Source organism: Acipenser ruthenus, chromosome 22, assembly GCF_902713425.1.
Source record: "Acipenser ruthenus chromosome 22, fAciRut3.2 maternal haplotype, whole genome shotgun sequence".
Taxonomy (NCBI): domain Eukaryota; kingdom Metazoa; phylum Chordata; class Actinopteri; order Acipenseriformes; family Acipenseridae; genus Acipenser; species Acipenser ruthenus.
Genome location: NC_081210.1, coordinates 5,436,878 through 5,453,222, shown reverse-complemented (window position 1 = coordinate 5,453,222; position 16,345 = coordinate 5,436,878). Strand labels below are relative to the sequence as shown.

At 39.0% G+C, this 16,345-nt stretch overlaps 1 protein-coding gene across 1 annotated transcript; it reads left to right on the top strand.

Annotated features, from left to right (window-relative positions):
• The first annotated feature begins 286 nt into the window (after positions 1–286).
• Positions 287–16,171, top strand: LOC117431339 (UBA-like domain-containing protein 1). Its single transcript, XM_034052157.3, has 3 exons — positions 287–601; positions 1,345–1,404; positions 14,336–16,171. Exons 1-3 carry the CDS (start codon positions 494–496, stop codon positions 14,630–14,632), a joined length of 465 nt encoding a protein of 154 aa, XP_033908048.1. The 5' UTR covers positions 287–493; the 3' UTR covers positions 14,633–16,171.
• Positions 16,172–16,345: the final 174 nt, after the last annotated feature.

Here is a 16,345-nt window from a genome sequence, read left to right as displayed (position 1 = left end):
CACACAAAACAGTATTCATGGCAAGCACTTCATGCCAAGGAATCTTTTCGTTCTGATCTGTCATTTTTGGAAAAAGTCAATAGAAATGTATATATACTATACATGTTAAATATTACATTGAATGATCTATTTGTCCACGGTACATATGCAGTATGTTGCAGGCATATGTTTGTTATCATTTGATCCTCCAAGTCACCCAGTGCCGATGTAGTTATTGGCAGCTCCTCTGTCACCTGTTCAAAACAAGAACGTTGCGCATGACGACAAAAAGAACTACAATTCCCAAAGTTATGACGTCCCTCCCATTCACTGCCGTCAGCTGTCAATCAGGGGCAGGCTCGCCAGACTGCAGGACCTACAGTAAATATTTTTGTTTGCACAGCCGGCTGTAATGGTGGATCACTGAGAAAAGAAAAATCCTAGGGACTGAATCGCAGAAAGAGAAGGAAAACAGCAAAGACACACCTATACAAAAACCGAGATCTCGGTCAATATGGACGAGCTCAAACATCAAGTCATGATCAATCAGTTTGTGTTGACCGCGGGTTGCGCGGCGGACCAGGCGAAACAGCTTCTGCAAGCGGCACATTGGCAATTTGAGGTATGACTTGTACAGTGTGTGGCACTGTGTGTACTGTATATATATATATATATATATATATATATATATATATATATATATTATAATGTAGCGAGGACTACCATGTTAATTGCATTGCATGCTGTTAATATGCATATAGAAATCCAATACAAATGTGGGACAGCAGAGGATAATTATATACAGCCACTTCTTTATATAAATATTGTGTAACTGATTATTCCTTGCAGTTGGTTTTACAACCTTATGTTTAATATTGAAACACTTAACCGCATTGTATTTGGGTTATCTATTGTTTTAACATAAATTGGCTGCTACACATGAATAGATAATCCATTTCCACATTTACACGGTTCTAAGTACCTGGGCAGTAATACTATAAATAAATGACTGGCAATGTGTAAACGCACAGTAAAGCAGCCTCTCCCAAATAACAACAATGCAAACGTAATCTGATAGTATAATAGATTTGTAGTAACCTACACTATTATTTATCAAGACCGTTTTAATTGTTACAACATTTATACTGTCTAGAATGGCAATACATGCAGGAAATTTGTTTTTCAAGTGCCGGTTATGGCAACAGAAAAACAAAACAAAAACAAAAACACAATAACAAAAATGATACCTTTCTTTAAGAACAAATATGTGGTATGTTGTATATACATTATATTAAAAGTATTTTTATACTGTGTTGTTTTTTGCTGTATACCCGAGAGGATTTTTACCATTGTTTTCCTTTTTAGACTGCTCTTAGTGCTTTTTTTCAAGAAACCAACATCCCGTACAGTCACCACCATCAGATGGTGAGTATTTGCTTATTATACATTTACTGGTATGTGCAGTTTTATTTGTATGTATTTTTTAAAAAAAACAAAAGCGTGTGTTATTGTTATTGTGTTGTGGTTATTATCATAAATGGTGAATGCCGCTCCGCCATGTTGAGCCCAGGAGTCTTCCAAAAAATAAACACAAGTACTACCACGCAGACAGCACGTTTAGAATGCAGTATTGTCTTTTTTTTTCTTTCATGTAAAATAACATATTGGTTAAGAACTGTGCTTGGAAGTAAGGCAGCAAAAAATAAACACAAATCAAAAACAGTTTCTACAGACTATTGGAGGTGGTTTCGTTTATAGTTCGGTTATATAATTCAGGGTTTGAAAATGTGTTCTGCTCTTAAAGTGATGGGGGAGGGTAATTCCAGGAAAACCTTAAACATGACTTGTTGAACTGCTGTTTCACACTTGGCCCCCTTACTAATGATAAGACACAAAACATCCGCGTTTTTGCTCGGCTCACTACTGGTTTGCTTAAGAAAAAAACACGAACACTAGTTCTATTGTTTAATTTGAATTTCGCGTTTAAGTCAAGACGTGAGAAAAATGTTTTATTTCCTTTTTTGAGTTATAAAAACATGTTTTCAGTAATACCAGGAAAGCTGTTGTGATCCACTGCTGCACGATCTACAGGATTTGCAACAGTAAAAAAAAAACAAAAAAAAAACTGGTATTTCATATACTGGTATCAGGAATTACAATTATGTGGTCACATGTAGGCCAGGAATAAGGTTTGGCCTTTATTTCGTTACTTTATGTAGGCTACTGTTACTCTTAGCTGCATTAGTGTTACGAATGCAGGAAAAAAATGGGATGGCGGGTCGAGTAATAACGCAAAAATGAGGTTTTGAAACATTGAAGATTTTTATTTAAAAAAAAAAAACGTAGCAATTCATTAGCAGTCGTTATGATCTTAAATGGTTGAGATTACACTTTCCCCTACAAATCCTAAATACGTTTAAGTTTAAATATTGTATTTATTTTGTATCAACATTTTAGTTACAGTACATCATTTATAGACTATTATTATTATTATTATTATTATTATTATTATTATTATTATTATTATTAAGATTTGTGACAGTTTGAAAGGAGTCCATTTAAAACTTGTATATTTTTCTTTAAATGTAATAGTAGGGAGAAATAATAAAGTAATCATTGTGAATTTTTGGATAGATTTTTTTTTAATTAATTAGAAAAAAGGATAACAGCTGTTATCACCTGTTTCCTAATGTTGAATTTCCTGCAGGGTTCTTAAGTCTCCAATCCTACAGAATTTAAATCCCCACACAGTTCCAGAAAGGCAAATCCTACAGTAGGAAAGATACCAGCAGAAAGACTACTGCAACTCCCTTCATACAAAAAAACGAACAAGGGAAATGCCTGATTGTGAATGTCCATGGTAAAGGAGGTGATCCAGCTTGTTTTAGGGCGTTTCTTTGGCACCATGTCCCAGCGTAACAGGAAGCAACATTCAAGCAACAAATTCATTCAAGTATTATGATTTAAAAGGAGACAGTAGTAAGTTTAAACAGTTTGAATTGCGTGTGAAAACGTCTTGCAATAGCCAGAATGGATAATAATAATACATTGTAACAAGCTTCCCACACGGCTGTATCATGCTGCACTACTGCATGTGTAAACACTGCATTTCTACGTGGGTCGCGGTGGCCTTGAAATTGCCTCTTACTTATTTCTGAAATACAAGCATCTAGTGTACACTACAGTAGGTGAGAGTTTAGCATCTGATCTGTATTTTGTTTTATTGAATTACTTCAGGCTATGTCTGATTGTATTTCAAGTGTTATCCCTGGGTCATAGCTGAAGGAATCTTTTTTGGGGGGGGAGGGGGGGGGTGAATGCCTAGCAAAGTGTATAAAAAAGCACGGTTAATGCTTAATATATAGTGTGCAAAATTGCTGTGCAAATGCAACGTGAGAAAACTCATAAGGGCACAAGGCTTCCATCTCCTTTCAAGTCACAAAAGACAATGTTTCAAATGCTCAGACCAGCCCCTGAATTGCAACAGTGTGAGTTAAAAGTAAATAATCAGATCATTATAACACTGCTGTTAAGAGACCACGCTACAGTAGATGTGTTCTGCTTTATAATGAGGATGCAGGTCCTTGTGAAATGGCATGAAAGGGGAAAATGGAAGGAATAACGCCTTATAGCTGGTTCTGCCTTTAAAGGACAGCATTGTCATCATGAGGGAGCAGCGCAAATGGATGGCACAGAAAACCAGCCTTTATCGTCACACGTGTGAGAATGTCTCGATCGGCAGAACCCTTCTCTCTTATTTAGATTACAGAGGCCCTTTAATGTGTGTTCCTTTACAAGCTTCGGTAGGAGTAGTTGCCTCTAGTAGGGACGACAGATTGGCTCCACATTAAAGTTTAATCAGGTTTTAAAACCGTGCCCTTGGAGATTACAGTTAGCAGTGTGTTGTGCCGAAGATAAGCTTGGTGCTTTGTCAGAGTTGCACGCACATAGGGGGAAGGGGGAGGTGGGTGTGATTTTTATTTAGTATTTTCTTTGTGTATTTTTTCTGGATACTTGTAAATAGAGTCTTATATTGTAACCGTAACTAACTGCACGTATCGCAGTGGCCAATGCTTGGTATGTTCTGTGATCCCGGAAGTGCAGCAGCAATGATCAACCTGGACATTCCAGAGGGGCTTTATATTAAAACAGGAGCATTGTCTTTAAACTTGACATGAATTCTGATGGTGCTAGTACTCTGTGTACAGGTTGAGAAAGAGGAAGTTTAAACCTACAGCCATGTGCACATTTCCACTACATTCTGTGTTTTGGCTTTTGTTAAACATCACGGTGACATCCTTTTCACAGTGCCCTTCCTGATCACTCCCTACCCCCTAGGGAGCAATAAAAAAGGCCACTTTTCCCTCATTTTATGACAAATCTCTGCCATTCACTTTCAATGGAATTTCAGATTGTGATGACAGGACACTTTACAGTTCAGATACACACGTGGATCTGATTACCAGGCAAAGTAGCCTGTCTCTGAATTGATTGGTTAAAATCAAATTCAAAAACAGAAGCTGCACTTAACTGACAACTTTAAAAATAAAAAAACAGTATCTTAAAACAAGGAAAGACCAAAGCACTTATCCTCTAATAACCATAACGAGGATGCATGCAGTGTACATGGAGACAAGTCTTCCTCACTAGTATAATATCCCAGACTTCATCTGGGATTATAGATAAGGAATATATAAGGATATAGATAAGAAAACATGACTCGTAGATCATCATGGGATAAGAGTAATGAAGATTAAAAGAAATAGAAATTCCAGATTAAAACAGTGTACTGCACATGCGTGACAAATTGTAATATAAAACTTAGACAAGATAAACAGATACATTTATATATTGGTGTCGTTTACTATCATTTTTTCCCATACAGTGCAATTGTCTATTCCAAAACCAGACAACCAATGAATATTTATCTAATTACATTCAAAATGGAGACCTGTGAGACCTTATTGGACAAGCAAACATTTTGAAGTAAGATAGCTTTCAATATCAAAGTGATCCTTTTCGCCAGATGGTAAAGAAACGCATTCATTAGCAAAACATATCTGTGTCCTCAAAAGTGTGTTTTTTTTTTTTTTGATTGTGTTTTTGTACCATACAATAAAAGCTCTTATCAATTAAAGACAGTTTAAACACCAATAAGAACAACTGTGACCGTATAAAAATGGTCTTCAAGTTTAAGGTTTTCCCTACGAGATGGTCAGAAACTGTAGCCTTATCGGAATGTATTTTACTGTATTAAGAATTATGTCTCTGCATCATGCAAGCTTGTTTTCATTTCAAAACAGAAGATCCCAGTCTGTTGAGTGAAGGGTGAAAGGAGATGCGAAATTGCTCTCTTGCGGTCTGTCTACACAGGCTCTCCTTTCAGAAGTGGCCCATGTCAGTTTCATTTACATCCTGTACCATTCATGCACGCTCTTTCTCTCTGTGGCTCCTCTCCCTGGCAGGCTGGGCTGTGTTCACCCTGTGTAAACACAGACAGCACCGTTGATTCCAACAGGAAACGCGGCTCAGAGCCCAGAAAATGGCTCCACAGCAGGCCTGCACAAGTAGCTGAAGGAAGGGATGGTGCAGGACTGACAAAGGGCTTGAGTACTGTCAACACAGGAAGGAATTCTCCTATTGTCATCTCTCCCCCCCCTCCGCTTTTCAAATAGAGCACATTGCCAAGCCACATGAACATTACAAGTACTTTCCATAGAAGAGATGCTCAAGATTGTTTTCCTTCTACTGAACAGGTCAAAGTTCATAAACCAGATCGCTCTTGTTATAATGTGTAGATGCATGAAGTCTTGTCTCTCCTAAATGGATAAGGTGCGCGGTAATAGGATTCGGTAGTTGAGTTTCAGCTTACTGCTTAGGTCAGGGAGTTGCTTCTCGTTGTCTGTAAAGCTGCCCATTAATGGGAAAAAAACACACACACACTTCTGTTTTTGCAGTATTTAGTCTGTTGCCTTATACTTAATCAGATCTATAGTATTTGAAATGCTGGAAGAGGGTTAAAGATCTTGGGGACTACTCCCATCGTTTGACCTTCATTTCCCTCTGTGCTGTGTAATATGCATGTTCTATTTTTTTTTTTTAATGAACAGCCTTAGGAAAAGATTTCAGCGCACCACTTGTGATGTGCCACTGTGTGCAGATGAATAGTGAAATAAAAAAGGGGAAGTAAATTGCAGTGCATGAATCAAATCAGGCGCTTTCATTGTTGTTCTGAAAACCGTCTTTGATAACGCCTTCTAGTGCACTTTGCTGAGCTTTCTACACCTCCTGGCCACTTCATTATGACCTGCACCTCATAACTGTTTACCCTGATCACACCTTAACATGAGGTGGCACAGACAATACAACGCGCTGGAAATTGTCTCAAGGGATGTTAATCCATTAGGTGCAGCTGGTGCAGGGGAGGTAGGCATTCAAGTTCATTTCAAACATTTCTTTAAACCATTGGCACAACATTCTGGCACGCTGAACGGGTGCATTATTGTCTTGAAAGTAACCATCCCCAATCAGGGTACAAGTGCTGTTATGGTGATGGCCATTGTTGGGTGGACTTGATCCCCAGCAATGCTGAAGTAATCTAAGGCAGCTTTATTGTGCTCTCAGACAGCTTGTTATTTACGGTTTTTCCCCCAAGTTTCCCAAGCTTTTACCACAGCATGTAACAGTCAGATTAAAAGAGGCTGACAGAGAGGGTATTAATGGTGAGCTGGTCAAATGAGAATTAACTGTACTTTCATTCATGATCCTAAAAAAAAAAGAATCAGAAGTGGTGTCTTTAAGTGCTGTGTGATTCTCCGTCTCAGTAGCTGCGGTGGTGATGCAGTCCATTCCATGGGTATGAATGTTGTAATATACGTGACTCCAAAGACTTTTATATTGGCTCCTCCAACACACTGTCTGAACACACTGGGGACTTCAGAACATGCTACAGGAACTTCTCTGCTTGTTCATAGATGATGGTCAGAACATACTGCTTCCTGCCTGTTGGGGCTGTGTAATTCAGTTCAGATGGGTTCGTCTGCATCATTTTGTTTGTGTCGGTTCGCCACGGAGGAGTAAATTAAATATGTTTAATAGGAGGTGGAAGCATTGCTAACTAAACTAGGCTACTGTCTTGGGGAAATTTTTTGAATGAATCATAATCTGCTTGTTAACTATCAATGAATCATATTTACGTAGTTGGCAATACTAGTGCACTTCTTTAACACCCATGTTGTGTCTTTGTAATGAATACTTGGTTAATACAGTACATAGATCAACTTCGTGGACATGTAAGAGTAAAATACAGTCATATTTGGGTGAATTAAAAAAAAAAAAGTATTAGTTTTGAGATAATGCTACTGCATATCTATATTTAATTTCTTGGATGCAGAAGCATCTTCCAACCGATCAGAAACGAAAGCTGGGAGCCCAGCTGTGTGTGTGGCTGTTTTGAAAGCCAACACCAGCTGGCTGTGTTGGATCAGGCTCGGCCGCTGGAGGAGAGTTCCTAGGAATAGAGTTTTCCGGAATGTTGTGGGCTGGCTGGCTGGCTGGCTGGCTGGATAGATATCTTGTGTCAATGTAAATCCAGATGTGAGCTAACTGCCATGTCACTGTAGCACAGTAATGCTCCAGCCGAGGCTCTGTCCAAGCAGTTCCCCTGCCAAATATGCGAGCGCTCTGCGGCAGCGTTGGGGTAATAACGGGATTCAAACATGAACACAAAGCTGCTCCACTGGGCAAGTTCTCCTGGAGGCCAAGGTACACTGGATGTGTTACTGGGATGGCAATAAGACACCTCAGCCTGTTCACTGTGAATAATAAGTCAAATCTGGAATGGATCAGACTGCTATGCAATGAACGGCAGTCTGTTTTTCCATACCCAGGTGGCCTGTGGAAATATGCAGTAAAGTCAGTTGCCCGGAATGGCCCATTTGTAATTGTGTGCTATCTTGGATGTGGAAGCACCAGGCAACGGAACAGTAGCTAAATAAAATACTGTTTTACCCATCAGGAAAGAAACTTTCAACAGGGAGATATACCAGTATATCTATAGGACGGTTTTTCACACACACACACACACACACACACTCACAGGAACTTGCTGAGAGCCTTAAAGGTTAACCTGCTCTTGTTGATTTCATAGAGAACCCTTCTGTGACCAGAGGTAGTTTGGAGTGTTTAATTATTAAACTTTGCTCCATGCCTGTGAAAAACAGCCTCTGTTTGTGTAGATACTGGGGTTGATAGCCTCCATTAAAATATCGTTTTTTTTTAATCTTTTTTATTTACTCAGTTCACTTCTGTAGGAAATTAAAGATAGATATCATGGTATTGACGTTTCACTTGTAAACTTTGTGGTTAAGCTAGTATGCAGGCGCCATTCATTATATTTTATGGACATGGGATTTAAATGGGATATGGTGGCAATTTGCAAGAATTCAAACAGGATACATTTGGGCTCACTAAATTTAAGAAATGAAATGCATAAAATCTAAGAAGGCTGTATCAATCAGATTGATATGTATACAGGTTTCTACCATCAAAATCCATAATGTAAATGAGTTCCGGTTTGATACTGTTGGGGCAAAGTGGTACAGCAGGCTAATACACTAGCTTCTCACCCCCCCAGAGGCCTGGGTTCAAGTCAGTCTCAGGGCACAATGGATACAAGTTGGGTTGTTTGACCTTGCCAGCTACTTACATTATGACATATTTGTCACACTGCTTGAGAGAGGCCCAGAACTGAATGACAGAGGGTGTTCAGGTTGGGGTTGAGGTGAGCTGCGAGAGTCTGTAGCCAGTTCTCTTGTGAGCCTTCAGTTCAAGATATTGCAGACCTTTCCTCAGTAAGCTGTTTGTAGAGCCGATCTGTCTCTTTCAGCTTTAGTATATGCAATATTGATTTATATGAGACCTTTGGTGGAGACAGCTACCAGGACCTTTACAACTGAACAAGCAAAATTGTAAAATGAGTGCATTCCCTCCCCAACAAATCCAGGAAAACGGTCAAACGAGCAAGAGTATGTTTCTGATTACCGATACTGTTGTATAAAATTCAATAACCTTAAAAAACGAAGGCTTGTTAATCTATAGTGTTTCGAACGAGAGTTTCAAATTCAGTGTTACATGCATATCTGCAGATGGTGGATGGGAGGGGGAAGGGCAGAGGTAATGCTCAGTAATGAAAGCAAATCCGAGTCCTTTTGATTTTAAACTGGCATGCGCTAGAGGACAGTGGTACTTTTAGCTTTATCTTGTGAAGAGTGTTACTTTAGTTTATGAAGGTCCAGTCTGCACCAGTTGGATCCTTTCAGTTAGAACGGCACTCCTGACAGGCTGCGTCGTGGTACATTACTGAAACTACGCCCACCCCTGGCTTTCACTCTTGGTGGCTTACTATATTACAAAGCCAATCCTGAAATGTCTTCTTGCAGTACCCTATAAATAAATCAGTCTGCCCAGTTTCAAACCTTACAGTCAGCAGGTTTACATAATCTTGTATATAATAATAAAAATAATATTAATAAAAATAATAATAATAATAATAATAATAATAATAATAATAATAATAATGAGCCGCCTCATGTAACCTTAAGTAAAGCTTGTTTAGCTCTAACCCACAATGGTATAAGGATTGCCTGGTGACAGTCATGGATGACACCTTCCTCTCAGACTTGAATGAAAACCTTTTTTTTTTTTTTGTCTCGGGGTGTGGTGTAATGTGTTTCAAAGGTTACAGCGAGCATGTATATTGGTTAGCAGGCTCTGTACATTTCCAACGCAAGCTACTGTACTGAAGTTGAGAACAAACATGTCTGATTTCTAGCCTCTGATTTTTGGGCAAACGGGATTTGATCTTGAATTCTGATGCCTTGCTGCTTGTCTTCTGTTTCTAGTCCTAGCTAGCTTTTAACTGGATTTAAGCTTAAGAAAATATTTCACACCCTCAGTTTCATTGAAATAGAAAGAAGTATCCTGGCTGCTTTGATGTGTAATGGTCAAGAATGTTTCTTTTGGAAATCGCTCATTCAAGTGATTCATTGATCTGTTATTGTAATTGTATGTCCTCTATCAAGTCTCCATGTCCTATGGGGTAAATCTCAGACCTCTGCTTTTTCCATGCCTGATTCATGGGGTAATAACAGTATGGCCCAGTCTACACACAATGCAATCTCTTTATTTAAGCCTAGATAGGCAAAATCTGTATCAGAAGGCCCTCAGTGTCCAACTTTGCTGCTTCTCCAGGAGGCTCTTCTCTTGCACAAGGTGCCTATTCACAGCTAGGGAGTCATATCTGAAGTTTCTGAACCCTTGACCTTCTGAACTGCATATAGTTTTACAGGAAAGATAAAGCTGCTTGGATGTCACTTCTGTATTTGAGGGTCAGGGTTAGAACCTAAATGAGATCTAGGATGAGCAGTGCATACGTCAGTGCTTTGTTCAATTTTGTCTTTGCGATTTTCTTACGCTATTAATTTATTAATCGCTGTAGTTTAACTGTGAACTTTCTAATACAAATGAAATGTAGGTTTGAAGGAGGTATATATAGGTTTGAAGGAGGTATAACTGCAGTGTACAAAAAGGAAATATGAGGTTTTTTTTTTTTTTTTTGGATGTACACAAAAGGTTTAAACAAAAATGTATTTCATGACTTTTTGAACAAAATCCCTTCTTCAGCTGTGTAGAAAGAAATGTATTTGTTTGTGTGTGATATACCTTCTCTCTCTCTCTCTCTCTCTCTCTCTCTCTCTCTCTCTCACGGTCTCTCTCATATATATTATATATATATATAAATAAATATATATAATGTATATGTAAAATATGATGTCTAAAAAGTACATTCAGTTTGTAATATCGAAAGTTCACAGTAAACCACAGCGATGACTACATTTAATAGCGTAAGTAATCACACAGGCAAAATTCCATGAAACAGTGATGCATGCTCATATCAAAGTAATGCAAAATTCAGCGAGGTGTGGAATTTGTCATGACACCGTTCTTTAAAATATTGCCCAGGGACTTTCAAAGTGTAGATCATTTCAAACGATGGCTGCTGTGTGCTAAAGAGTTACAGTAGCTAGTATGTACTAAATGGTGCTGATTTTGATCAAGAAACCTAGCCTTGATATAACCTTTATTGTATGTCAATGGAAACAACAGCATTAAAAAGAAAAGCAGTTGCAAATGAACAGCTACCCCAAAACACATAACCCTGGCTCACTATCTGTGTCCAAACGCAATAAAAAATGAACTGTAGAAAATAGGTCATTTAAATGTGCATGTCCTTACATGTCCACGAAGTTGATAGGGACTGTTAACAAAGGTTGAATTCGGATCATCTTTGGTGTTCCCTTCAGTGTGGCATTCAGTTCTCCAACGCAAGTTCTCTCTCTTTTTTTTTTTTTTGCCTAATCCCAATTATAAACTTGGTTTTAATTCCATTTAATCCAAGTCTTACAATACATCCACACAAATAACGGATCAACGTCTAGTTAACTTTAAGTTAAGAAGGCCTGTTGGGTGCTTGACCATGTGAACATCAGTGAGTGGTCATTTGTTACTATGGCTACAGTGCAGCCTGTCCTCAAATGAGGACAATGGCACTTAATGGGTTAATAGTGTGTTCAAAGAGAAACCTACTGTACGGCAAGTTGATACAAAAGTAAGTAATGTACCCTTATAAACAAAGTTAAACATGTCGAATGAATGCAGTTCAGTCCTTTAAAAAAAAAAAATGTGGACACAATGCAGTAGGGATAAGTTGATTTACACAGAGCTGTTGCAGTGACTTTAAAATCTCTAAAAACCTACGAGACGGTTCTGTGTGAGACACAGCCTGTCACGTGACAGACTGTGGGAGGGGGAGTTTGTGAATTAGTTGCACACAATAGAGAGTTCTGTGTGGCAGTGATTGAGAGTGAAATAACTCCTACTCTGTCATTGTGAACGGATTAAAGGGAAAATGAGGGAGATTAGCTAATGGAAATGGGAGAGTGGGGGGGGGAGGGGTTAAAACAAACAGGGACTTTAAAATGCTGCTTCATTAGAAACGAAGCACAAACATTGAGTATTTCAGTCAACCCCTCCTTTCATCACACGGTTTAAAAATGTTTTGTTTTTTAATATTTTTTGAAAAAGCCATTGCATGATTTGTGTCTAAAATAAGGAACTGAGAGTGCTTTTAACTAGCAGCATGTTGTCGATCACAAACGTACACCTTCTTAAAAGTGTGTGCATTTAAATTAAATATTAAACACAAGTGACCAGAGCTCTGTCAAACAGCGATAACTGCATGAAACCAATTCAAATCTATCGCACCCGGCCCAGTCTCTCCCTGTCAGTTTTCTGTTGGTGGCAGATTTTTAGATAGCAGATCAGCGTCTGAGCTTTCACTTTCCAACCACAAGAAGCTGTCTTGTGACTTGTGGTGTTCAGCGATCTAAACCTGGTGTTCTTAAAGTGGTTGCAGTAAACATGTGGTGTACATGCATTTGCTGCATTGATCTTAAATGTGCTAGTTTCAAAGAAACACATGTTAAAGCAAGCATGCATTTTCATTTTAACAAATAGTATTTAGCGCTGCAAAAGATTCTCAGTTTCCATCCCTTACTTTGGAAGTCTGTTGCTGATTTGAGCTCTTACTGGCTGAAACTTTGTCCATCAAAAAAGGAAGCAGCTGGTTTGCTAATGACAGAAAAGGGAGTTGAATGGGTGGGACAATTTCTAACTCAAGGTGAATTGACCAAGGAAGTGCAACACTACCTGAGAGCATGGCTTGCAAACAGAGATTTCTTTACCCTAGAGCAGGACCAGAGATCAAGTTTTAATGATTGCAAGGAATTTCCTGAAATAAAATGCCAAACAAAGTACGGTCTGAATCGCATTAACAGTGCAATGCAATACCTATGTAGGGGAGTTCTAATCCTGTGAAGATGAGAGGTGCTAATGTATAGACAAGATGGCAGGAATTGTGATCTGGTAGAGTCAGTGACAGGGTCATGATAGCACACTGTGCTTTGGGACTTGAGAACGGCAGGGGGGGAGGGAGTGGAGGAGACGGACAGAATACTTAAATGACACCACTTGGAATCCAATTTATTTACAGGCTGCAAGGGCTGATCAATATCTCTTCCATGCACTTAAATTCAAGGTTGTTCCCACATTAGCAGAGACAATAGAAAGGGTACTGAATAAGCGATAAAATGATACCTGACTGTGGACCAGTGCAATCCAATGCAGTTGAAAAGTTTTTAAAATATCAATATTTAGTGTCTGCCAAGCAAGATGCTACAATGTATTGTGTCTTCTCCTTGTAAAATATATTATGGTTGTAATCGAAGAAAATATTTATAAAGTGTACAGTAATTATATTGTCCATTTTAAGGTTTTTAAGTACTGTTAGGTCCTTGCCCTAGATTTTGATTTTAATTATGACCTGGCTATCTTTATCATAACTATGTGCGGTTATTTAATGCTAGCACAGCATAAAATGCCCACAACAGTTATCTTTATCATAGTTTTTTTGTTTTCTTATTTAGCATTTTTTGATACCGCTAGAAGAATAGTGGCGCCGTTCTTAAAATGCAATCAGAGTATTGGTGCTAAGCAAAGCGTTTTGTCCTTGGTCAGTGGAATTCTAAACTGTGAGCGAATGTGTTAGTTTCTAGATGAGCTGCGCTGTGTTTTGAACAACAGAGGTTACTGTCTGGCAGGGAGCGCAGTGGAGCCGATTGCTCCCATTTCCATGTTTAGGAATTTGAGGCCCTGGAGCAGGATGGACAATAGGGGTTGGATGGGGTCATGTAGGGTGGTGAAGTGAGGTCATCAAAGGGAAGCTGTTGAGAACAAAAAAATAAACAGTTTAAGGATGTAGAAGGAATGTCAGTGCGGCCTGCTGGGACTGAGAACAAGGTGTTTTCAGATCCATGCTATTTCCTTTAGGATTGTGGCTGGAGCTTTTTTCTTATTGAGGAGCTTCTGACATCCCAATAAGAGTTCTGCAGTAGCGAGCAGGTTATGAGCTATGTGTAAGGAGGCTGTGTGGTCCAGTGGTTTAAAAAAAAGGCTTGTAACCAGGAGGTCCTCAGTTCAGATCCTGGCTCACTCACTGTGTGACCCTGAGCAAGTCACTTAACCTCCTTGTGCTCTGTCTTTCGGGTGAGACGTTGTTGTAAGTGACTCTGCAGCTGATGCATAGTTCACACACCCTAGTTTCTGTAAGTCACCTTAGATAAAGGCGTCTGCTAAATAAACAAATAATAATGTGGGTCACTGGGCAGTGCATTTCATGCCTGTCCCTTTACACCTACTGAAACAGTCATTGCTCTCTCTTGCTTTCTCTTACCTGCAGATGTGCACTCCAGCCAACACGCCGGCAACGCCTCCCAACTTCCCGGACGCGCTCACCATGTTTGCTCGGCTCAAGGCTTCAGAGAGCTTCACCAGCAGCAGCCCCATTGCCTCCATGACCACCTCACCCCCCCCTCAGGTCAGCTGGGCCATGACCCCCCCACCCCCCAGCCAGCAGGGACTGTGGACTCCAGGGCAGCCTCCCTCGCAGGCGCCCCCTCCTGGCTGGCCCACCACAGTCACCCAGCAGGCCACCTCTGAACAGAAGGCCAGCGTCACAATGGAGGCGGAGAGATGAGATCCTGGACCCGGGGCAGTCGGGGGGAGGGGGCTCTCATTTTTCTTTATTTTTGGAGAATAATGGGGGATGGGGGAAGGGGGAAGCAAGGAGCCATTGCGACGTGGACAACAGTCAAATAAGATTTCTTTTTTCATTTTTTAAAGAAACCAACTTGTGTCATGCTGCAGCTAACCCAAGGAGAAAACTTCAGGTGGTCTTAAACAACTTTTATATTTTTGGGGGGAGAGCCAGTGTATTTGTCCAATACAAGACCTGCAGTACCAGTGTTTGCATGAAGAGTAACTTTAGTTTTATGTTAAAGACTTTGGACAGAACCATCCTGGAGACGTAATTTCCCAGTGGCATCATGGAATGCTGCGGTGCTGCAGTCACCTGACTTTCTAAAGCCAACCAATCAGGGATTAGTTGTTTTCTATCACACACTGGGTTCCAATAATAACTGTTTTAATTCTTGTCTCTGCTCTTCATCAGGCAGAACACATGCGATTTATTAGAGCAAGGCAAATAGGTTAAGGTTTACACATTGTAAAAAAAAAAAAAAAAAAAAAAATTTCTGCAGGGATTGCAGATAGGTGTTTTCAAATCTTTGTTTAATTTTCTTTTGGTTTGTAAAATATTTCTTTTTGGGGGGGTAGGTTAGCATCTAGAAACAACAACAGACTACTGTTAGTTTATTTTTTTTCTCTCTGTAAAAATATGTGCCACCTGCATGACTTGCTCAAGTGTACACACTATACTTTATTTTTAAATTACAAAATGATGCATTTTTTAAAAAAGAAAAAAAAAAGTGTTTCTCACGCACATGAACTACAGGATGTTTTTTTTTGTTTTGTTTAACTTGAATTTTAATATTTTTTAAAACAACAGATGTTTTCAATATTATTGAGGCTGTGTGGTCCAGTGGTTAAAGAAAAGGGCTTGTAACCAGGAGGTCCCCGGTTCAAATCCTGGCTCAGCCACTGACTGACTGTGTGACCCTGAGCAAGTCACTTAACCTTCTTGTGCTCCGTCTTTCAGGTGAGACGTTGTTGTAAGTGACACTGCAGCTGATGCATAGTTCACACACCCTAGTCTCTGTAAGTCGCCTTGGATAAAGATGTCTGCTAAATAAACAAATAATAATTATTTTACTAGGATTGATTTTTTTTTTTAGGAGGGAAGGGTAAAAAAAAACATATTTAAAAAAGAAATTATGCATATTCAGGGACGACTTTTTCTCTGGAAGTTGGTTTTAGGTTTTAACTGTCCATTTATTTCTAAAAAAACCAAAAAGACAAAAACAGAAATATTTGTCTTTTTTTTTTTTTTTTTTAAATAAGCATTTTTGGTAAGACTGAGAACACCAACAAACCATTTTGGTTTTTTTTTCTTATTGGGCTACCTTTAGGATTGCTTGTTCCTGAATAGTTTCCTTGTATGTATTCTTTTACTCTTTATGACTGTATTGATACCATTCCCACAATATTTGTGGACTACCTGATAAATAATTAACTTATCATTTTTTTTGTGTTCCTAAATAAATATCGTCTGTCCTAAGCATGACTTCTCTGTTGTTTATAACCACACTGACTCAAAACTGGAATTAAAACTAAAACATTAATGTCGTCATTCAATCATATTTTCCACATCAGCAATGCATAAATACATTACAATCAACACACTGTGCTGTACACATTTTAAAAAGGAATATAAAAAGGTACTAGCTGTATT

Coding starts and splice junctions, on each gene's coding strand:
- LOC117431339 (XM_034052157.3), top strand. CDS start 494: ATGGACGAGCTCAAACATCAAGTCATGATCAATCAGTTTGTGTTGACC. Junction 602..1,344: donor CGGCACATTGGCAATTTGAG/GTATGACTTGTA, acceptor TTTCCTTTTTAG/ACTGCTCTTAGTGCTTTTTT. Junction 1,405..14,335: donor ACAGTCACCACCATCAGATG/GTGAGTATTTGC, acceptor TCTTACCTGCAG/ATGTGCACTCCAGCCAACAC.